Source organism: Zosterops lateralis (genome assembly GCF_965231275.1).
Source record: "Zosterops lateralis genome assembly, chromosome: 9".
In the NCBI taxonomy this organism is placed as follows: Eukaryota; Metazoa; Chordata; class Aves; order Passeriformes; family Zosteropidae; genus Zosterops; species Zosterops lateralis.
Genome location: NC_139769.1, coordinates 26,225,495 through 26,249,659, shown reverse-complemented (window position 1 = coordinate 26,249,659; position 24,165 = coordinate 26,225,495). Strand labels below are relative to the sequence as shown.

The following is a 24,165-nucleotide window of genomic DNA, read 5'->3' as shown; positions in this document are numbered from 1 at the left end:
TTGCAATTCCTCTCCTAATGCTGGAAGTTTCTCCCATGGGCTAAGATCAAACTCGGTGTCTTCCTGGGCTCTGTGCCAAGGTTTCCAACCCCCCTGGACTGGTTCCACACCCCCCTGTCCAGGGCTCAAATTCTCTTTCCCAGGTCTCAGGTCATCCAAGGGGATGTCCTGGACCCCAACAGGGCCTGACCAGGGCTACACCCAAGGGGGACCCAAAATGGTCACAAAAAGGGGGACTGGTCACAAGGTCTCACACTTTGATAAGTTTTGGTCCATTTGCATATTGGGGTTTAATTGTCCAATTCCAGCTCCAGGTTGTGAGGTCCCATCCTTCTTGTTCCTCTCTTCAGCCACCCTTGTTTGTGCTTTTGGGCCTGAAAGTTGTCCTTGGTGTTCAGCAGGAAAAGGATTTGTTTTGTCTCCCTACTCCATGAAGGGAGTTCTCCAGCAGTGACTGTGAGCTCAGAACTGCACCTCTAGGCAGCACAGAATCTGAAAAACATGAAAGCTAAAATTTAAGCCATCAGTAGCAGAGCACTGTCAGATCCTTGGGTGAGGCTTCCTGGATTTTTCTGTCCTTTGCAGCTCAGTGTGCAGGGTAGTAATTCCTGCACTCAGCACTGAGCCCTGCTATGACACCAAATGACAGTGAGGATCCAAGGTACATATCTGCAGCTCTAGGTATTTTTCACAGCCTAAATACATCTGATATTCGTCTGATTTCAGCAGTAATGTTTGCTCCCATTATGATATTTCTCATTTATTCTTTCCCACTGAAATATGGGATGCCATTTCCATCTCTAGGCACTGATGACACAAGAAAGATTTCCCTGGCAGAAAGAGGAAGTGAAAAGAGACACATCCAGCCAGAAAATGAACTTGCTTGATCAACCACTGCATATAATATTTTACCTTTTTTACCTTATTTGCAATTAGTTAAGAATACATAAAATCGTGTTGCACGTACTACTCATGTGAAAATAAAAGGGGAAATGCTGTAATCAGATTTTATGTGGTATAAAGAATCATGGTCTGGGTTTTGGGGTTGTCCTGTGCAGGGCCAGGGGTTGGACTCAATGTTCCTTGTGGGTCCTTCCCAGCTGAGGATATTCTGTGATTTTATGAATTAAAGTATCAATTTCTATGGCCCCTGGGACTGTAATACTGGCTGTTAATCCTCAGGAATGGCTGGCACCGTGTGTTGATTAGAGTGTAATAGTTTAATCATCTCTTGGTGTTAGGAGTTCATGTTGTAGTTTCACAGATCATGAAATGTGTCTGTTTAAGATATGGGCACATTATCTTTCTTTTTTTTTTTTTTTTTTTTTTTTTTTTTTTTTTTTTTTTTTAGGTACTAAAAAAAAAGCAGCAGGCACTATGTAACCATGCTCATTTTATCTCTGTCTCTCCTCCACCTGCATTATGGAGCTCATTAGCAGGATCACACAGGGCACAAGGGTAGTCAAATATGATGCCTATTACAGGGAGAAAAAACACATTTTCTTATTGGAAGTGCTGTTGCATTGCAAGTTGAGGAGAATAAACCCTCCTTATCACTCCTGAGCACTGCATGGAGCAGTTGTTAGCTGTAGAGATTAGTGCCACCGAGCAGAGGACAGCAAAGTGACAACGCTCCTTAAATACGTGGTTAGAGCCATATGAGGCTGAAAAGGCACCGTCTGAGCCCATTGTCTCCTGAGGGAGCTGCCTTTGGTTTGTTTTGGCTTCATGAAGCTCATTTTAAGGAGCTATACCAGTGCCTCAGAGGAACAGAAGGGAAAAGAGACCTTAGGAATTGAGCAGGTAGTCAGTCAGGAATGTGGCTTTGGGATCTAATCCCCCCAGGGTGGCAGAGTATATATTTATATATATATAGACCCTCAGTCCTCTAAATCTGGTAGAACTTGTCTGATTTTTCCAAGCTGCAAATCTGCACTTTGTAAAGGACATACTTTGTATCAGCTCAGTTAACCTTATTTCCTATTAATTAGTATTATTATTTTTAAATGAACATTTTAAATATTTTTAAGCCTTTAGACTTGGAAGGTTTTACCAAGCCAATGAAAATGTGATTCCTTTAGACAAGCCAGACATAACCTTCTGTCACACCTTGTGTGCAGACCTGGGAGGGACTGAGGGCTGGGAGGGGCAATGTGAGGATGTCACTGAACTCGGGAAGGAATGAAATTCTTGACACAGTCTTTGAGCTGCCAGTGATCCAGGTATCCCTTTATTCTGGCCAGGATGTGCACTGGAAACCATCATTCCAACTGCACACATCCATTGCTAGGCTTTTCACATATTTATACCTTTATAGAAAACAAAGAATTCTTTGGTTCTGCATGACACAATTCCTTTAATTAGTTAGTGTGTGAACTTCTGTTAGATATTGATCTCTTTGCCTTTCATGCTCATTTGGTGCAGTTCTGTGGTTCCCTCAGCATTCTTTTCTCACAGAGGAGGTCTCCAGCTTTGCCAGGCAGTAATGTCTCCTTACCCCCTCCATATCTTCTAGGTTCCAAACATGTAAATTTTAAAATCCCAGACCTCCAAAACTCCATTTTGTTTGTTGAGGCTTATCAGGCCCTGCCCAGCCAGACCCAAAGCCTTGGTGGTTTAAAGGTTAAACTGACAACAGAGCCCAGCTCCCTCCACCTTGACAAAGGTGGACAAACCCATGACTAAAGTAAATTAAAACTAAAAAGAAAGTAATGTCATTTCCAACAAGGAATCAGAGGTTGGTAAAATTGGATGGGGCTCTGAGCAACCTAATCTAGGGGGGTTGGACTATAAATGGCCCTCCTGACCCAAACTATTCTATAATTGTAAGGAAGGAATAATTACTTCTTGGGAAGGATAAAATGGATCTCTCTATCCCAAGACTACTCTAAGATTCACAGAGATGCTCATCTAGTAATGCAGAGTTTTATTAAATATTCCCATTAATTCAAATTGTTAGCTGTACATCCAGGAATGGATGTTCTTCCTGGACAGAGGATAAAAACCAACTTAGACAAAATTAAGGAAGGGAAAAAGCAAAAGATAAAAGGCTCCACATAGTTGATAAGATAAAGACAGTTCAGTTTCCTCATGCCCTAAGGACAGCACAGGGGCTGTGCAAAGAGGAAGGCATGAAGGCAAAATGAACAACACGTTCTCAGAGGAATTATTAAAACCACTTTGTTAAACATAAAATCATCATCTTTGACACTCCACTTTCATTTTTTACCTTCCAGAAGACCTTTCAATGCCTTTTGTTTTGTTATGAGTCTTCACCCATCAGAGAAAATACTGTGCTGAAGTGGGACTGTTGTATTCCATCACTGCCCTGTGTCCTTCAGGATGTCCTTCAGGTCAAGGGCCACTGCAGCTTATTTAAAAAAGATCTTTTTTTTCTCCATCCATAAAAAAAGAAAATATTTTTGCCTGCTTTGTGTAAAAATGTTGTTAAAAAACCTAAACTAAAGCTAAACCAAAAGACTTATGAACAAGGAAGTATTCTTTGGTGTGAGTGAACGTTTTCCCCAATCAACCCTTGTCCACGAGCAACCTAAAATTACACCAATGTTAAATATTATGATTATTCTCATTTGAAGAGAAGGAGGCTACTTCAGGCAGCAGCTACTTCTTTGCTTTCACATAGCCTGCTGAAGTGTAGACTCTCCAAAAGGAGCATCTGGCAGGGTGAAAGCCAAACTGTGGGATGAGTGACTTCATTGCAGAAACAAGCTGGAAGAAAAAACTGGATTGTGAAGGGTGGGAGGATGGCAGCAGGCAGAAGGGCAGCCAGGGAAACATTCTGATATACGAAAACAAGACAAGAAAGGAAAAGGATAAATGTGTGTGTTCAAGTGTGCCACTCATTCTCACATATTCCCCCAATATTTGGAGCCCTTTCAATGGAAGTTTATTTAAGTTCAGAAGGTATAAATCATTCTACTTATGAAAACAGACTCCCTGATTAATAAAACTCTGTTAATAAGATTCTGTCTACATATCTTGTGTGGACCCTGGAGCTAATAGAACAAGTCACAAAGCATGGCATGTTCACAGTAACAGTGACCTTGTGATTGAAGGACTCCTTTCCAGCAGTTCAGAGTCAAAAAGAAGTTATGGGGACATTTTTGAAGTGTCATAAAATTTTGAAGTACCGTAAAATGCTTTTGAAAGGCTCCATTTTAATTGTAAATACTTATGAAAGTCTAATTTAATGGCTTGTGTCAGGTGAAATAACATATATATATAAGAGAAATGGCCTGTAAAATGACATTTACTTGCATGCCCTAAATATTGGAATATACTTCTTTTAAGACAGTTTCTGATGTTCTTCAAATGAGTCCATAAACACTGATCATTAAATATACATTTGCTTTCAGATCCCAGATTTGAATGTAAGAAACTTTGATTCTTATTTAATCTTCATATTATCCAGGTCGAGAAATAAGGACAATGCTTGTATTTGCTTTAATGTTAATTTAAAAAAAATTATGAATATTGGATTTTGCTGGCTTTATTCTAATATTACCAAGAAAAATGTAGTCACCTTTCCAGTTTGAAAGAGTTAAAATGCTCAATTTTGAAATTTCAAAAGACTGAGTTTGTGAAAATTGGCTCAAAAAAAAAAAAAAAACAAAACCAAAAACCCAAATTAAAAGTTAATTTCTGCTGCAAGAACAACCATAGCTGCATAATTAAAGACTATTAATTGTTTTCTTTTTTTTTTTCTTCAGATGAATTCAAATTATTTATGAAGAGGCTGCCTGTGAATTATTTCCTGAACACATCTGCTGTGATGCATTTGTGGACAATGGATTCTAATTTCCAGCGCCGCTACGAGCAGCTGGAGAGCAGCATGAGGCAGCTCTTCCTCAAGGCCCAGAGAACGGTGCACAAGCTCTTCAGCCTCAGCAAGAGGTGCCACAAACAGCCCCTTATCCGCATGCCAAGGCAGAGGTAAGGAACCTGTGAAGTCCTGACAAATTTGAGCTGCTGGAAGGAAATCCATAAAACCTTGAGAAATCCAAACTTGGTCCCAAAATCTCCTCAAGGCCATGGATGTGGGAATGGTACAGGCACAGGGTACAGCCCTCGTGTTTGTAGGATTTGAACAGTCTCATCTGTCAAAAAAACAGCTCCATTGCTGTTTTCCTAAACACAGTGGGAAAGGTCAGAATAAATCCTGATTTGTTCCTGTATCCTGTGTAGGGTAGGAGGCAGCTTAGAAGTGACACGAGCACAGATCCATCATCCCATTTGGTTTGCTCTGTTTTACAGAGCTGTGTTTTCTGTGGCACTTGGCCAGGTGTAACAGTGCCAGACAATTGTGTACAGAATCCTGAATAACTGCTCTGGAGCAGGCACAACTGTTTTAGGAACTTTACAGGTCATTATTCAGTGTATACTACACGCAATTGATTTCTCGTCTCGTTTGTCAAATATGAATTGGAAAGGATGCCTGAGGAAAGAAAATAGAAGAGTTTCAGTCCTTCCCAGAAACAGAGAGAGATCCTGAAAGCCAGCTAATCAAATCTACATTAGCATAAAGCGGGTATACTTGATTGCTGGTCGAAAATTGCTTTGTTGAAATTAGTGCAATGACTCTACAGTAAATCTCAAATGAATGAGCTTTTAAGGACATTGTTCTTCTGAGCACAAGCATTGTGGGATAGTCCAGTGACTCCTGCATTTAGCACCTTTCTCCATTGATTTTAAAGAAATCTAGTTTAGGTTCAGTGTTCCAGAACTGCCAGGGATACTTTACACTCCCCTGCTTTCTTTTGCAAGCTCAAGCACCATCAATTCCTCTTTGCCTTTCGGTGGCCCTCCCCCTTCTTTCAGGAGGCTGTGCTTGTAGCTTTCATGCCCCCTTTCTTCTGCATATTGTGCTTTGTGCTGTGATCTGGTAGCTGAAACAAAAAAATTCACTTATGGGGTCATTCCATGGTTAGAAAACATTCTGCCAAGCGAGGTTGTATAATCACTGCAGAGACTGGTATCCTCTCGGGTGTGTCTTGCCCATGACCTGAATGAGCATCCTGCAAAGAGATGATTCACCATGAATGACTTCTGAAGGAGCCCAGAGTTCCTTAAAACACAAGAAGCAGTCCAGGCTTACCTTTTTCTCTCACCAAAACTGAATATAATAGATTTCAAATAATTGAAAATAATCGGGTCTGCAAAAAATAACCTCCATAGGGCTTTGGAGCAATGTTTGATTGTCATAGATAACAGCAGTGGAAAAGATTAAGTGAAAGATGTAAAGTTGTAAGGATTGATCAAAACACAGCTTTCTTGTTATATAAAGGATTTTTTATTTCAATGCAGAACTTGCAACTTTACAAATTAATTCTTTTTAATATAAAGTTGTGGCACTGTGCCAAAAAGATGTGGACAGGCTGGGAAAGGTCCAGACAAAGATGATCCCAGAACAGGAAGCTGCCCCATTAGGAAAGGCTGAGAGACCTGTATTTGCCTGGCTGTGAGAAAAGCAGGCTGAGGAGAGACCTTATTTCCATGTGCCAGTATTTAAAGAGGGACAAAAAGAAGATGGAGACTCCCTTTTTACAAAGAGTCACATGGAAAAGACAAGAGGAAATGGGTACAAGGTACTGCTGGGGAGATTCCGAGCGGACACAAGAGGAAAATGTTTCACAATGAGAACAGACAGTCACTGAATAACCTCTTCAGGGAAGCAGTGAACTCCCCAGTGCTGGACAATTTTAAGATGCAGCAGGACAGGGTGCTAGGGCAGTTTTCAAGACCACAATTTTGCCACAAAGTTTGGACCAAATGATCCTGGAGATCCCTTCCAACCTGAAGGCATTCCATGATTCTGTGACAGAAAATGTCACCAGCAATGAGTCTTGCCTGTTTTACAGGGAGTTGCACCAAACTTTCACAGCAGTTTGATTTTGCAGTGTTTCTCAAACTTAGAAATACCATCACTTACTTTTGAGTTAATTATGTCCCATTTTAGTGACTACTCCAAGTTTTTTTCTTGTCAGTACAGAGGGAGATGGGGCGTATGATGTAGTGATGAGCAACAGATGACTCAAATATCAATGTTAAAGCAGGCTTGGGAATACTTTGCCAGTGGGATACATTTGCTAAAAGAGACAGTTTTTCAAAGGTTGGACTCCATCTGACTATCTGGGAAAACTGCCTTCTGACATCCAGGCTTTTATGGCTTTTAAAGAAGAGCTTTAAAAAGAGAAGTGAGGGGAAAAGGTCAAAAGAAACTGGTTTAATGTCCAAGCCAGTTTTAAAAAAAATTGGATGGATCAAGATAAAGTATTGGATAAAGGAATATCAGTGGTGAAAAGACCAATGGTGAGAAAGAAAACAATGTTGACAGAATAGTTTTCAGATATTTCTCTTGATAAGAATATACCTAATCCAGGTAAAATACTGAATTTTTGATACCTGCCAACAGGTAAGTGAATGTCAGTGTAGAACAAATGCCTGAGTAATGCCATGGAGAAACAGGAACAATTGCTCAGGCTGTAACATCAAACATTTCAACAGACAGTGAGTGGAATAAGAGAACCAAACCCCAGTACAATTTTTTATTATGTTCAAGAGAAGATAGAAATAAAAGCAAAAAAAACCATCTTGTGCCATGGACAGTCTAGGCTTCAAACAAACAAGAAAGGGGAGCTGGAACAAAATGTCATTCTTTTCCAGGGCTTTCTAAACAACTCCTTCAGGTTGGTGTTTGGGCTCTGCTACTGGGTGAATTTTATTATGGAAAGAGAAATTAGATTGAGTTAATGAAGATATAAATAGTATTTTCAATAGTATTTTTTTGGCAAATTTCTTGTAGATACAGATTAAAAAGGCGATGCTTCAACTTTTCATAAAGGTCATGGTGTTGGCAGTGAGTACAACCAACTCTGCTAATGTTTAATTTTACACCAAATTTCACTCATCAATAGAATACATGCATAAAGGATTTTTAAAGGAACATCTCAAGAGTGAGGGTTGGCTATTCTCTCTCATGAAACTGAGAGGTATGTCCTCAAAGTTTAATGTAATTCATGGAAACTTTCTCTGAGACTGGAGTTTTATAGGGATTTATCTGTGCAGTCTGCCAGAAATCATTTGGTCACGCCTGAAGGAGCTCCTGCATACAGTCAAGGTTATCATTAATTACTGAAAATAATAATCTCTTTTCTCTGGTCACAAAATTTCTTTCCTGAACATGAAACAAGTTGTTGCCTGATTGTTTTAAATGGGACTTAATTAATGAGTTACACGGAATTGGTTGCAACTTCTTTCATATTTCCTGAAGACCAAGCCACTTAGTAATCATAATACTAAATTACATTAATATTTTAATTTCTAAGCCTGAAACCAAAATACCATTGAATCCTCTCCTAACATCATTGTTCACAGCAAAAAAAAGACTCAATTAACTTGCAGAGTAAAGAAACTAAATTTCCATGTCTCCTTTTTGAACACACTTTATATTCCTCAGCTAGAATAAAGTACAAATAGTTATCTTTCAGTTCAGAACAATTTACTACAGCACTTTTGTGTACAGTGGGCTGGGCCCAGGATTACAGTTTTATTTTATTCTGTTCACTGCAAATCTTTTAAAGTTCCAGATGTTCTGCCCAGCTTTTAAGTTTACTTTCATTAACATGAAACAGACAATTGGTCCTTTTCCTGAAAGTCAGATCATACCCAGATACATCAAACACCCTTAGATTTCCATTGTGGCACTGCTGAGTTTAGCTTTTAAAATTCACCTGAATTAATCAATCAATCTGTAATCAGTGGAGCATTTACTGGTTGTCTGAGTTCAGCAAAAAATACCAACTAAAACTCAAAGCCAACAAGGTGCAGGGAAATTTCTGTGCAGGCAATCTGCTCCCATGTTGCGTATAAGGATGGACCAACAAAACATTCTGTTTCAAGAGAAAAACAAGGTTAAAGAGAAAAACAAGGTTAAAAAAACAATGCACTCCAAAAAAGAAATGTGTTCTGCAGAGTAGTACTGCCAGGTGAGCTTCTGCCTCCATGAATTTGAGGCTCTGCTACTTCAAGAGGCAGGAGTGATAATTTCAGTGTGTTCTCACTGCATTGACACATCAGCCTTAAAAACATTCTTGTGTTTTCTTGGGCAGATCCCACTGTGTGCAGCAATTGTTATCCTCCTCGATGGCCATCTCCTGCTGCAGCTTTTGTGCAGGAATGTGTCTGACAGAGGGCACAATCCATTTTGCTTTGCAGGAATCAGCAAGTGGTGTAAAATACAGATTGGGGGGATGGTTGAACAGCACAAGGAGCACGTTGGGTTTGCAGGAATCAAACACATGTGTGCCCTGAGCTCATCACATTAATTTCTGGGCTTGGACCATGAGCTGTGAGAAGCAATGGTCAATCTTTGGAGGGGAATTGTTGTGGAGTGCACCCACCCTGAGGAAAGGACTAAACTAATCCCAAGGATTAGGACTAACTAAACACAAGCTCTGGATTCCAGCAGCATCTTCCTCTAACCAGGTCAGGAAGTGATGTGCTATTTGGTGAGGGCAAGTTTCCTCCCAGGCTTAGGCTGACCCTGCTGACTCACACCCACACTGGAGGGTGACATCTGTGAGCCATCTCTAATATCACCTTCATGTTGAACTTTTTCATTTGAAACTTTTCATTTGTCGGGAAAAAAAAACAAAAACAAAAACAAAAAAAAAAACCAAAAAACCAAACAAACAAACAAAAAAAAAAACCCAAAAAAGCAGGGGAGGGATTTAGTACATATCGACTGTACTGCACAGTGCACAGGGCCACTTGTAGGTCACAAGTGGCAAGGGGAAGACGTGAGCAACAAGCAAAATGTGGCTACACAGTTGTCACTGTGTTATGGAGAGGGAAAGTGGGTTCTCTTTCTGTTTTGGTGAGCACAGCAGTAAGGTGTAATTTTAAATGCAATGACTGTGCTGAGAAACTGAAAATCCCAGGAATGGAAGACCTGATGTTACCCTTGAATTCCTGTCAGTGAAACTCCTGATGTGAACCAGAGCTAGGGGTGTGCTGGCACTCACATTCACCCAAATTACGGAACCAAAGTGAGAGGACTGGAATCTCTGTGCTTGAGAGCATAAAATAAATATTAACTGTCTTGGTGGAGAATCTTCCCTTTCCCAAATATTTTCTAGAAGCATAGCAATGATTTCCTCTGATTTACTTTAGTATCCAGCCACTAGTGAAAGACAGGGAAGAGAGAGGAAGCTTTAATTTCTTCCTTCAGAACTGCCAGTTTTTCTTTTTGTTTCAATCAAATGAGTTCCTTCACTAATCATCCTTTTTAGTGAGTACACTCAGTACAGGACATTATTGTAGGTATGAACCATATCTGTATGCACTTTAAATCATTTCACACTGAAAAAGCATCGCTTAAGGTCTAATATAATCAGCACCATCTGTGATTTAATAAAGGCATAAACAAAAATATTAAAAGGAGAAATGCAATGTAAACACAGTTATAAGTCAGTGGGAAAAAAACCTGCATATTCCTTGAATAATAACTAAATGGAAACCTGGTGCAACAAGTTGCAGATGAAGATTATCAGCATCTCAAGTAAATAAGAATTTCAATCTTAGCGCGCCAAGGTATGGCATGGGCACACAAAAGCATGGAGCTTTGAATAGAATGTTAGTACTTGAGTTTTTGAAAAGACTGGATGCTTAATATTGCCATATAATTTACATTGAAGGTGATAATTATACCAATTGTTCAGACACTTTTAAAAATGATATTATTCTGGTAACAGAAACTGAAGACAAATATAGACAAAACTTATTAATAACTTTAAAAAATATTTTAACATAGAGACCCCCCTATTTCTGGAAGGAAATTCATTCTTGGCAGCCTTATGTTTGAAGCATGTCCTTATCTCCATGAAGGATGTTTTTTTTAAGAAGCATACTCTGAAGCTAATGTAGACTCAGAAGGAGTTCATCACTAGAGGCAGTGAACAGCTACATCAAACAGAAGAGTTTCATAAAGAATTCTGCATTTTAAAACCAGATTTTTTTTTTTTTTTAATTTCCCACAGAATGCACCACAGGCAGCTATGAAAGAAGGAAGAGCCATGAATTTGCATTTTCTTGTTTCTCTCTTATTCTTGAATTTCACATAGCAAAATATTCACATGGCCTAGAAGCACAACAAGTCTAAAACACTTCAGAGAAGGGGATTTGTGTCTTACTCGTCTCTTCAGTCCATGGGCAAAAAACAGATTTAAAATAGATGGCTCTTCTATAGCATCTGTAAACACAGTTCATCAGAACACTAAGGCCTGGAAACCTGTTTCCTTCAGAACTTTCCAGAATGAAATACATAATAAATAAAGGGGATAGTGCAGGTTAATCCCATTCCTTCTGGATGTAATGCAGGATTAGTTCCTTACATCCCAAAGTTGTTTATCAGCTACTTTAGATTGCTTTGCTATAAGTGTAATTGATTCATGGGCAAAACATCACTAAGGAATAAAATTTTCCACCAAGGAAGCCACAGAGTTCAAGATATGAAAGTTTCTCCGTGCATCACACAGACACTTTTCTTCTTAAAGAACATTTGTGGCACTGGATGTAAGGGAGAAAAAAAAATCCAATTGTCCATCACTTAACAGGCTGCTGGAATGAAGGTGAGCAGTGAGTCTGGAGGAAAATTATGTTTTAGAAAGGCAGTGTAGGACAGACTGCAAAAGCTCCTCTGGATGGGCTCAGTCTAATGTAAATGATTCTTCTGAACTTGAGGCACTAAATAAACAGTATTTTGCCTGATTTTAGAACATCTTTGACAAGGATCATAAAGATGCTTCTAAAAAAAGTGGTTCCAAGAAAAAATGTGTCATCATCATCAGAATATTTTAAAAAAAAGAATATTAAAAAAATGATTTTTATCTGGTCCATTTAAGATTTTGCATTTGGGAGTCAAAAATGGATCTACAGATTTTAATGTAAAGGAATTGCCTGTCCAGTGGAAATTCAGATTGGATCTGACACACCAGGTGCACATCTGAAAGTCACACGCCACAGACGAGGAAGGTGATAAGATGAAAGTGTGTGAGATAAAACGAAGGTCAGTTTGGCAGTGGTTGCTTTACTAACCCGAATACTAACTCTGCCTTGTTCTCAAAGGAAATAAAATGATCTGCTTCGAGGTGATACCTTTAATTGGATTGGGGATTAGAGTTATTTAAAACTGACGTGACGCACATAAAAATATGATCTGGAGCCCTGCAAATAATAGGTCTGATAACAAGGAGAGGCAGAGATAAACTCTTGTGTACAGATGTGTTTTCACACATGCTTTAGGAGATGTATATAGACAGGGCAGCCTGCTCTTGGCACCTGGCCTTGGAATACCTTTCCTCTCAAGGAGATTTGGGATTCTGATGGTGCAGCATCTTGTTGCACATTCACAGAGGCTGTTCTTGACCACCTCCTACCCATGAAATTTTTTCCAGCTGCTCCTCAACTCCATTTTTGGTATTTTTGATGAATAGCATCATCAAAATGAAGTAATTTCAGCAGGCCAGACAGTGAAATGAGTAGAGTTTATATTAATATCGCAGGGCAGGAGTATTCCTGCTTTGGAAATATGTGCAATATGTGCAATGAAATCACATTTCCACACCAATGTTTTGTCCTTTTCAACTACAAACAACTTGCCAGTGCTCCTGTCCCCTAAAAGCAGTGTTTTTGCAATCATGGTTTACATTTTGTCATAGGATGTTAAAAAAAGGAAAATCATCTTAGTAACAGTTATCTGACATGAAAGGTGTTGTACCAACACAGTATGAGATATGATTTAATGATATTGAAGAGATGATATTTGACATGATACTGATTTAATACTGCAGGGTGTTGAGTTACACCTTGTTGTGATACTTGCAATACTGAGAGATGGTTACTGAATCACTGACCACGTGGCAAAGAGCCCGTACTTCAAAAGGACACAGCAGATGTGACTTTGTTGCCCACACATTATCTGTGACTGCTGGATATTCAGATAACATTTCAAAGCAGTGCAACAGCAGAACATGATTCAAGGAAATCATCTGTTCAAGGAGAGTGAGTTTCTTGTGGGCTCACTTCTGTGAGTGACAGGGTGATAAGAACTGAAATCACATACTCTGTTGGAACATGAATTTCCCCTATACAGTCCAGCTCTGAGAAAGCTGGGCTCAGTTTCCTCTTCTCCCTCATGAAGCAGTTTCTAGAGTGTTCATTTATTTCAAATTTGCTGACACGAACTTGCTACAACTATAAATTGCCTCTGTCCCTTCCATCTAACAAAACATCTCTTTGTTTCTAACCCAAAAGTCCAAACTTCTTTTTGTTTTCCCCTAGGCAAATTTTGTAACTCAACTGATCCAGCCAACCTGAAAATTTGAATATAATTAAGCACGAGGTGCTTAAAATAACATTTTATTTTATAGATATGTGGTGTTAAAATAAAAAAGAAAGAAAAACACAGGTTAAGGAAAAGGTACTAGAGAATTTTATCTGTAAAGTACTCAGCACATTTAATCCCCAGTGTAAATGCACAGTACTGAAGATCTTGCTTTTGGCCTTTTGGCTTCTACTGTGACCAAACTGCTGTAAAGGACTTTTCCTCAGGCCAGCTTCAAAGACATCTTAATCACCTATCCACATGAATCACCTGCAGAGACAACATCAGAGCCAGCACTGACTCACAAGGCTTGGAAGTCTACACCTTAAAAAAAAAAAAAACAAACTGGATATGTGGAGAGGTCCTGGCACACATTTCTGGGCTTGGCAGCTCCTGTTTGCCCCTGGGCTGGTGACCACCTCTCTGTGCAGTTGTGACATGGTGGCCATGAGCCTCTCTGGACAGCACCCCACCACCTTCAGCATAATAATGCACTCCACACGTGCAGCTGGAGGTCAGGCAAGGACACCAGAGGGAGAGTGTCGTGGTTTGAAAGCAAAACGAGTGAGAGGCTCCAAATCAGAAATACAATTTAATAAGAAGAAAGGTAAAAAGGTAAAAATAAAATAAATGCAATAATGCAAAAGACCACTGACAGAGTCAGAACACAACCTGAGCAGGGTGGTGGAAGCAGTCCAGGTGAGGGGCTCTTCCTGAAGCAGTGATCCTGTAGAAAGGTCTGGTAGCTCTGCTCCTCTGGGAATCCAGTGGATAAGTGCTCTTGCACTGTCCCACATACCAGCTTATATCCAGGTGGGAATGCTTGGCTCCTCCCCCTGGGCGGAGCATCTCACAATGGGATGAGGAATTGTGAAGTGGGTCCTTGATGGCCTATTAAACAGAGATAACTCCTGGAGGGAGTTACCTGTGGGTCCTGGGCCAGGCGTTAATGGGCCATGAGCAGAAGAGCCCAAAGGAGGGGCCTGGGAAAACACTGCCCCACCTGGTTTAACAGTTCATGAAGATGGTGATAGAATAAATACTTTGTGTACATCCTACACTACAACCCAGGACAGAGAGATTGGAGCTTGGAGCACCCTGGCCTTCAGAAAGTTGCAGTATTATCCAGATTTCTTGTATAATAAAAGCAAATCTGAACAGGCAGGTTATAAAATCTACCATAAGCACATATCTTTTATCATCTCTGAGTTATAAAGTGAAACATATACAAACTCAGTAGAAATGAGCTTTGTCTTGAGCATCACCATAATGTAAGAAATATCTAAAGCTGTTGTGGAGCAGCCAAAGGAAGCCATGAGGATGCTGAAGGGCTGAAGGGCCTCAAGGTGAATGAGGAGCAGCTGAGGGCACTTGGTCTGTCCAGCATGGGGAAGAGGAGACTGAGGGGAGACCTCACTGCAGTCAAAACCTCCCTTTGAATGGGAGAGGAGGGACAGACACTGATCTCTGCTCCCTGGGACAGGGACAGCACCCAGGGAATGGCTGGAGCTGTGCCAGAGCAGGGTCAGGCTGGAGATCAGGGAAAGGTTCTTCCCCAGAGGGTGCTGGGCACTGCCCAGGCTCCCCAGGGAATGGGCACGGCCCCAAGGCTGCCAGAGCTCCGGGAGTGTTTGGACAATGCTCCCAGGGATGGGATTATTGGGGTGTCCTGTGCAGGGACAGAGGTTGGACTTGACAATCCCTTTGGGTCCCTTCCAAATCAACTTTTTCTCTGATTCTGTTGTCAGGGATCCTCTGTGGAGCCACCAAAGCCCCTCAGTCTGTAGCCAGCACAGTCCCACTGCCTGGCCTAGATCCCACCTCCCTCATCCTCTTTTTCCATTGTGTCCCTTCACAGTGACAGCACAGAGGGGTCCCAGCCCAGGCTGCCGTGAGCTGCTGTATCACAAACACTTCTTTGCTCTGTGCTGTTGGAAGGAAAAATCTCCTCTGTGGGGGATGGTACTAATGTAGAGCACTAGAAAGCTTTGACACAAGTGCAGGGGAAAAGGGGAGGTGAAGGCTGGACTTGTGAGGTGGGGGATATTTCCAGGCATATCCATATTTCAGCCAAAGCTTTTCCTGCCTTGCTTTGACAATGAAGTCTCTGCTTGTCAGGTCAGGTCTGTCAACACTGAAATTAGCTTTTCATGATCAGAATCAGAAAAAAAATCTCAGTTAAGCAAGCAGAACTGTGAGACATGCATTGACATAGAAATGGACAGAGACTAGTGAGTATCTGATACTCCTCACCTGGGTTAAGTCATATGGGATTTACTTTGTGAGGTTGCTCAGAAGGTGAGGTACCAGCTCCTCAAAGAAACACTATTCTTTAACCTTCAGGGTTGTGCCCCAGGTCATCTTACAGGACATAGAGTTGCTTTGAATAGATAAATTTGAAGATTGTAGAGTTTCAGTCCTGCAGATGATGGGAATTTCAAGCCTTTGACTTTTAAAAATACATTGGGAAGTACTGTAAGCCTGTATCTGACTTGTTCATAATGTGCAACACCTACTCTTCCATTCTTTGTAAATATATAAATCAATCCTTGTCTTCCAACATGCAGAGTGCACAAATCCCATTGTCCCAGACTTCCAAAAGACATATTTATGGAATAAGCTCTCTATCTGGCCAGTATGGAAGAAGATTAAATATAAGCAATAAATTCTTCCCTGTGAGGGTGGGGAGGCCCTGGCACAGGGTGCCCAGGGAAGCTGTGGCTGCCCCTGGATCCCTGGAAGTGTCCAAGGCCAGGCTGGACAGGGCTCAGAGCACCCTGGGACAGTGGAAAGTGTCCCTGCCCATGGCAGGGGATGAAATTGGATAAAGTTTAAAGTTCCTTCCAATCCAAACCATTCCATAGAGTTATGAAAAGATTTATGCAAAGTTTCATAAGACTGATTCCTACTAGGCTGTTTTTTCCATTTGCAGCACAAAGAAAGGAACAACTCAGATATGTCAGCTTCACAATTACCAAAACTTAATAACTCTCTCTTGTTTACAATCTATTATGTCTTCTATAAACCTGAATTTTGTTAATTTTTGGTGTAATATATTATCTTTATTCTCTCATATGCTCTTGATAAGAGCAAAATAAATGAATACAAAGAAGTTGAAGGGTAAAAATTAGGTTTTTCTGAGATTGAGCTGTTAGATAAAAATTCAGTTTCTGCATAATTCCTATAGATACTTTCAACTGTAATTTGTGAACAAAATCATTAGAAAAAAAAATATATAAAGAGCAGTTGTTGTTTTTTTAGAAACACAAAGAAGCCCATGAAAAATCAGATTTTTCAAATTAAGAATTCATTACTGGTATCTCATGTGTGCAGCCATAACCATAAGAGAATGTACATTGATTTACCCCAAGGGGCAATATCAACATCTCTGCTGTCAGCAGGGATATGACATGAGTGCTCTTGTCCTTTTCCCTTCCTGCCTTCCTCTGTTTTGGAACCAATTTCTCCCTCTTGAGAGGTGCCAGGCAGACAGCCCAGGAGCATCCAGCCCTCTGTGCTCCTGGAGGGACAGCAATCAGTAGCAGGTCCAGGCTTGCACTGCCTTGCCAACAAATGTCACCTTTCTGTGGGAGGGATGGCAGCTGGAGGGGTGAGAGCGAGTCCATGACAAACAATAAACCCAGGGCTGATTTATTCTCTGCTGGCTGTGCTGTGACATGTGCACAGGTGTCACCCAGGGAAAAGCTTTGCTGTGGAGGCATTCACCTCATACTCTGTGTGGCCAGAACTTTCATGTCCCTGACAGGTTTCTTACAGCCCCAGGACTGCACCCAGGGACTCTGACAGAAACAAACTGGAATCCTTCACTCCTGGCTTATTTGGGTGGGAAGGGACCTTAAAGCTCATCCAGTTCCAGGGTAGAGGACACCTTCCACCAGACCAGGTTGTTCCAAGCACCTTCCAGCTCCATCCTCCCTGCCCTGTGCTATTGTACAAAAGGCACACACCTACACTAATGTAAATTTCCCATGTTTTTATTCTTTTGGAGAAGTGCCACAAATATACTTCAGAAAATGAACATAAAGCGCTGTGTTATCAGTAATATTCTTTATAAAAAACCCCTTAATTTTAGAGTCGTTTTTAGGCAGGAAACAGAAAAGCTTCAAGTTGAGAGGATACAAATGAATTTTGTTGCACCAACAAGTGCAGGAGGTCAGGGCCTTAAAGCAACCTTTGAAATGAAAATGAGATTGCCTTGCTATCAGGTTTCCTTCCTCCACCTTACATCCAGTGTTTTGGAATTAGACAGTTGTCTCCTTATCCTACAACTGCATAATGACCAATGACAAAGAAAAAATCAAATGTCCAAGACATTTGTGGCCTATGGCTTTGACCCACACCTCTGCAGAAAATGGCAGAAAAGTTTTATTTACACAGAAAAGCATCAAGAATTCATAGGAGGAAATCACATCCTGAGATCACATGTGATTTATTCCAGGAATGCAATGCTGATTCAGATTACAGAGTCTGTTTACCCCTTATTTTGGACTCCAGGACACATTAATGAGGTACAATCAGTGCAATGATTTAAAATGGAGAAGCAAAGATCATTACAAAATGCTCCTCAAGTAGAGGATGACACAGCACAGCTGCAGAAGGCATGAATTCCAGTTAATGTGCAAGGAATTTGTCCTGCTCAGAGTATTATCAGACTTCTAGAAATTGATCTTTGAAATGGTAGGTGACGGTGAGTATAAAATAAAGGACTTACCTATTGCAAGGAGCAGAACTAATGGCACTCCAGAAAAAAAGGTGACACTTGCTAATTTTCCAAAAGAGTCATATTTTATTATCTTTAATAACTGACTTATCTCAATTGTTGAAATATTAGAGAAGATGACCCAAACCAAACTAAAGCCTTCTCTGAATTCTACCCAGAATCACCTTCTCTTTGCTTGCTTTGCAATGGATTTATTTGCCTAAAACTCAAGAAACTGTAAGTGTAATTACAACCTCTACAGAAAGGCAAGGATTCTTTTTTCCCGTTGTGAAGCTGCCACCGTATTTACCTCAAAATTTATTTTCTCCAGGTTTTTGTTATTAAAAAAACCCCAAAGTTTTAATTTTTTTTTTTTTAATATTTCCCTACATGGCTTTTTAGTAATTCAGATTCTTAGATAATTAGCTCCTGCCCTACCCATATGAAGGAAAGACTTCAATGTGCTTTCAAACCTCTCCTGTTACACAAAAGTACTGCAAACATCAGCATTTGTTGCATTAATTGAAATTATGACAATATATATTTGTGTTAAAAAAGAAGTTTGGAATTATTTAACATTTTGAAAGGCATTTCCTTTTAAAAAGCAATTAGAAATCTCTATCAACATGGGTTAGACTTTGTTCATTATATCTCTATTTCTTATTTTCAACAGTGATATTTCCAATAAGATCTGAAATCAGGATCGTTACCTCAAACTTTTAATAATTTCTTGTGGTTTTTTTTTAAATCTTCCAAATTTAAGACACTATTTGTTGATAGTTCAGATGAAATCCTAAACAATTCTTTAACTGGCCTGAGAAGGGCCCAAAGGCATCGTGTCCTTGAAACTGTGCATATATTTTTCCACAGATTTTCGAACAAAGCTGCCTTAATTTTGGAAAAAAAATTAGGAACAATAACTGATGATTTTTTTAATGTAAGTTGATAGCTTACCATCTGTGTAGATTGCTTCATCAGTGCATTATCTGCAGCAAGCACTACTGGGCTGGATCATTCCTGGAGTGATGGCTAAGACAGAGTATAAATATAAACCAGACAGTTGGCAAATGTGCCCAAGATGGGAGCAAGGCACTGGGAAGTGGAAAGCTGAGCTGCTGACGGGGCTGGCCCAGCCTTCCTTGACAAAACTTCAGTGAAATAAGCTCTGAGCAGAGACCAGTGTAGCAAATCCCAGGCCAGCATGCAGAGTTTCTGTTTCATCAATTCAGCCCTCGGTACCTCACAAAACCCTTGAGCAGCAGTTTCTGTCTTGCTGAGCCCAGCCCACGGTTTAATGAGTCTTGCCACTGGTATGAGATTGTTGGACATTAAGTGATTTTTTATTTCTCCTGCTGACCATCTGCTGCATATCCCGACTACTCCTCTATGTATATCCACACTTGGATATAACATCAACTGCGTGGGAGAGAAAACATTTGACTTGTGGATTTAAGAGATGAGCAGAAGTCCATAAAAGCCAGAATCCTCAGCCTCGAATGGTGGAAGCAGAGAAACAGGTTTCCAGCCATGAATATTTAAAAGGAAGTCTATACAGGATTTCTGCATCTGGGTGTCCAAGTGTTGCTGCAACTTAGGGTTGGATTAACTTCAAAGACAAAAATAGACCCTCTGTCTGTGAAAGGCAGAATTTCTCTGCCCTGAATAGAGATTAGTGTCCTGACACAGAGCAGTGAAGCTTTATAAAGAGGGTTTCTACACGAGGCACCTGTGAAACTTGGCTAATAATGACTCCAGAGCCTGTTTCTTCTTTTTTAGCTGAATAGCAGACAGTCATCTGGTTATAGAGCTCTGTAGAGAAATTGGGATGAATGGTGCCATGCATTTGTGAAATCCATGACATTGCAAGGCTCACAATCTATGGGATCACATATCTCCCCTGAACTTTCAGATTTATTTTACAAAAACTAATTGAATCTATTTCACCTTTGAAGTCTGCAAGAGCATTCACTATGTTCTTGTTACCCTGTGTATGACAGTGATAATGAAATGGAACTGGTATCCTGTGTCTATGAAATTCACAAAATTTGTATGCAATTCCTGTTCCTGTTCCAATTTAAATATCTAACCCTAATAGTAAACACAACAAGAAATTCCTTTGCAGATCAAAGTCCCTAACAGCTGATATAAAATATACAACATTGCACACACAAAATCATATTCATGTTTACCTATGATAAAAGAACATTTACAGAGCTTTATTTAAGAAAAGTATTCCATTTTCCTTCAAAATTTCCAGGTAAAAACTTCTTGAGCATACAAGTTAAGATGCACAGAAGTTGGCCTCTTAAAAAAAATAAAATTAAAAAAAATATATGCATATAAATGGTTTCTCAAATCTATCCTCAGGAATTTTATAAAACTGCTCTGACTTGTGGTTTCTTCTTTTACTCTCTGAGAAACTCCATTTTAGGGGGGTACATCACAGATTGATCTCTCTGAGTCACAGAACTTCCCACACTTTGGAAGAAAAGGCTGTTTCGCATCATTCCCAAGGGTCTGATCTGAGGTATTGCCTTGATGATAGAAAATTAGATTTCCAACTATCTAGAAAAATTGGATTTTCAGCTATCAGATAAAAAGTAGTAACCACTTAGAATTTATTCCTCTCTTCTTGACCTTGTCATATAGAATAATGGAATTATGGAATGGGTTGGATTGGAAGGAATCTTAAAGCCCATCCAGTCTCACCTCCTTCCGTGGCCACGGAAAACCTTCCACTGTCCCAGGTTGCTCCAAGCCCCATCCAGCCTGGCCTTGGACACTTCCAGGGATCCAGGGGCAGCTACAGCTTCTCTGGGCACCCTGCGCCAGGGCCCCACCACCCTCACAGGGAAGAGGGTTTTTTCCTAAGATCTATACTGAGTTGCTTGCTCACAATTCAGATCCAACCATCCCACCAATGCTTTCAGCTCCAGGAAAGAAATGAGCAGTTCTAAGTATCACTTGTTTTCACTCTTAGGTCTGCAAGTTCCCACAGGCCTTAAGAAGAATTTCATGTCTTTATTGGCAATGTCAGTCTTGTATGCATTCATGTGAACCCCAAATAATCCAATCTCTCGTACCCATAATGATGTGGGTTTACCACACACTTTTATTTGTGCTCAGTAGCCTCATGGAAAAGATCCTAAATCAGTTCAGATAATCCATAAAGAAACAGAATTATTGAACTACTTTTTTTTTTTTTTTTTTTTTTTTTTTTTTTTTTTTTTTTTTTACGTGTTTAACATGTTGTATTCAGGTCTGGAGGCTGTCACAGTGCTGAGGTTTCATTTGCTCACCTAGAGTTTCTGGCTGCTCTGCATATGTTGTTGACATCAGAAGGTGCTGAATTACCATTTCCACTGGAGGAAAGGAAAAGATTGAGTGCTTAATTTCTTGAGAAGATAGCTTTTAAAATGCAGTTAGGGTGTGCAACTGCCAGTACTAAGGCACCTGAATGGCAGCAACACTTTGCATACCTTTAAGCTGTAAAGTAAAACTGAGTGTGATTAATGGGATGGCTTTGCACATAACAGCACAGCTGGGGATTATGTTATTTTATATTCATCTTCCAAACTCCCATAAAAGTGGATTATTGTAGCATAGCACTTGTGAATAGTTACATGATGACTGGAGCCTTAACAGCTCCCATGCTCTCCTTACAAAAGGAAATGTACTGCCTAGAAACTCAGCCCTCCTCTGTGGAATTCACCCTTCAAGGAGGATGAGGAACATAAAAAAGCTGGAAGGCTGCTTGGAGGACATTGGGGTCACCATAAAAATACTGGGAGAGGTGTAAATACTTGGCTGAGCACTGGGAGTGTGTGAAAGGATGTCTGCTGAACTCCTGTGGCCCAGCCGGGCTGGGCAGGGGTGGTGGGCAGGGCTGGGGCTGGGCTCTGGTGACCTGAGCACCAGTTACAGCTGCCACTGTTCCCTGGGACCCAAAGCCATGGTGAGAGTGGGAAAAAGGTTTTAAGGAGAACATCTGAGCCTGAAGATGTGATGATGCTGTTTTACACCACAACGACACACACTCTGAGACTCAGAAGGCTGAAAATGTCCCCTTTGTTTTTGGGATGTGTCTCCCTTTTATACTATTTTACACAGACCAATCTGATTGGTGAAACAAAGGCAAAACCTCTCCATTCACACTGGTCAGACCTGAGGGACATCAAGAAGAAGTCCCTCCCAGGGAAAGGAAAGAATAACATAGATGAGGTTACAAAAACACTTCTCTTGTTTCCAGAAAATTCCATGGAAAAGGAATTTCAGAAAACCAAAACACCTCAGGCATGGAACCAAGGCTAAAATGTGCCCCAGAGTGTCCTGGTGGTGCACCCACATTGGGAGCTCTACATGAGCTCCTGGGTGACCTGGACGACAAGAGAGAGGTTTGAGGTATAGAAGTTATTTAGACACAGAGGAGAAATTTATTAATGGAGCTGTGAGCAGCTCTGCATAAAAGGGTGTTTGACTTATGGTTCTCACTGCCCACTAATTACAAGATAAAAATTTGCAGCCATCCAAGCTCTGCTGAAACCCAGCTGGAATTGGAATTGCTGCCATGTGTCGTGTGAAAACCCTCTCACAAAGGAAGTTTTTTTAATGGGCTGTTGGCACCAGCTGGAAGATGCCCACTGGTCTCATGGCATGAGAATCAGGGTTCTTCTTTATGGTGACTCTCTTAATTAAAATGCTTTTATATATAAAAAAGTAATATTTTCCTTGATTCATAGTCCTTGATTTTGTTACTTGTGATCAATTGAGTCACGAGAAGAGAAATTTCTTATCACCTAAGTTTTTCCCCATTCTTTTTTGCTGTTATTTGTGAGACAATGCAAGTTTATCAGTAATTAAATATTAATACTTTAATTTCATTAATTTTAACTGCATCCATATCTAAAAGGATTCAGGTTGATTCTGCAGCAGGAGTTGTATTGATCTGCAGAAATTCTTGCTCTCAGTCTGGCAGATATCAAAGAGATACAGTACAAAGAATATTAAACATAAATAATGCAAAAATTTCTGAAGTTTCTTTGCACAAATAAAATTTACTGGGTAGGATTTCAGCTATTAAAAAAATTACTTTTAATAGAAGAATAATACTCATTAACTCCACTTTTTTCTGTACTCTGTGTTCTGCAGAATGTGTGTTAAGGACCAGACCAGCCACTGACATGGCCCCAGTACCAACCTTCCTGTATTAATTTTTATTTTGTCACAGATATGTTACACTTTTAGTGAATGAATAAGAGAAAATATTAACTGTACTTTACACACCCCTGCCCCCCTCCCCCTAATTTTCTGTGGAAAGTCTCCTTTTTTTCAGCTGTTTATTTGGAAGCATAGGATATTGCACACATTTACCAGGCAATGATGATGTACTTAACTCATGTTAAACACTGAATATTTTCCATACATTACTGCAGTGCCACTTCTGTGCTCCTAAAGTTCTTAAAAGGGTAGACACCACTAGGAGAAGCATAAATTTAATAAGGAATACTTAGCAGGTCAGCAAGAAATGAATAATAACAGGTGACATTGCCTTACCTCAAAACAAGTAGGAATAATGCAAATATGCCAACCTCAGCAAAACCCTTTGAATGATAAATAATGTAAATGCATATTAACATATTGTGGCCTATGGTTAAAACACATTCTGATTCTTTATGCTTTTAAAAATATGTTGAAATAAAAGTTGGAGGTTTTTTCAGGAATCTTTTTAAAAACTAAAACGAATTTATTTATTTATTTATTGAATTATTTTTTAAAAAAAGGCAGAAAAAAGTGATTCAAAGAGAAAATAGCTCTATAAATGCTGAAACCAGCAAGTCCTGTTTCCCTATAAATTAGCTTCTCATTGCTGAATTCCTATGTGAACCTATGGATTATTTGGGCTCATGCTGCAAATTAAGAGTTTCTCCAGTCTATGTATATTTACTATTTTCATAAAACATGGAGAAACTCAATGTTCTTGATAATTCTGACCTTTTCCAAATTTTTTAGAGATTATCCAGAAATAGCATAGGAGTGGCAGACA

General features: G+C 40.0%; 1 protein-coding gene across 2 annotated transcripts in view; it reads left to right on the top strand.

The window, feature by feature from the left end:
• The window catches only part of LOC310912676 (BMP/retinoic acid-inducible neural-specific protein 3), a 212,232-nt gene that overhangs the window by 167,940 nt on the left and 20,127 nt on the right, over positions 1–24,165 (top strand). For both annotated transcript variants that reach the window (XM_083867430.1, XM_083867431.1), the window contains one exon: positions 4,731–4,953. In XM_083867430.1, the coding sequence (XP_083723556.1) occupies positions 4,731–4,953 (223 nt within the window). The remainder of the gene's footprint in view (positions 1–4,730; positions 4,954–24,165) is intronic.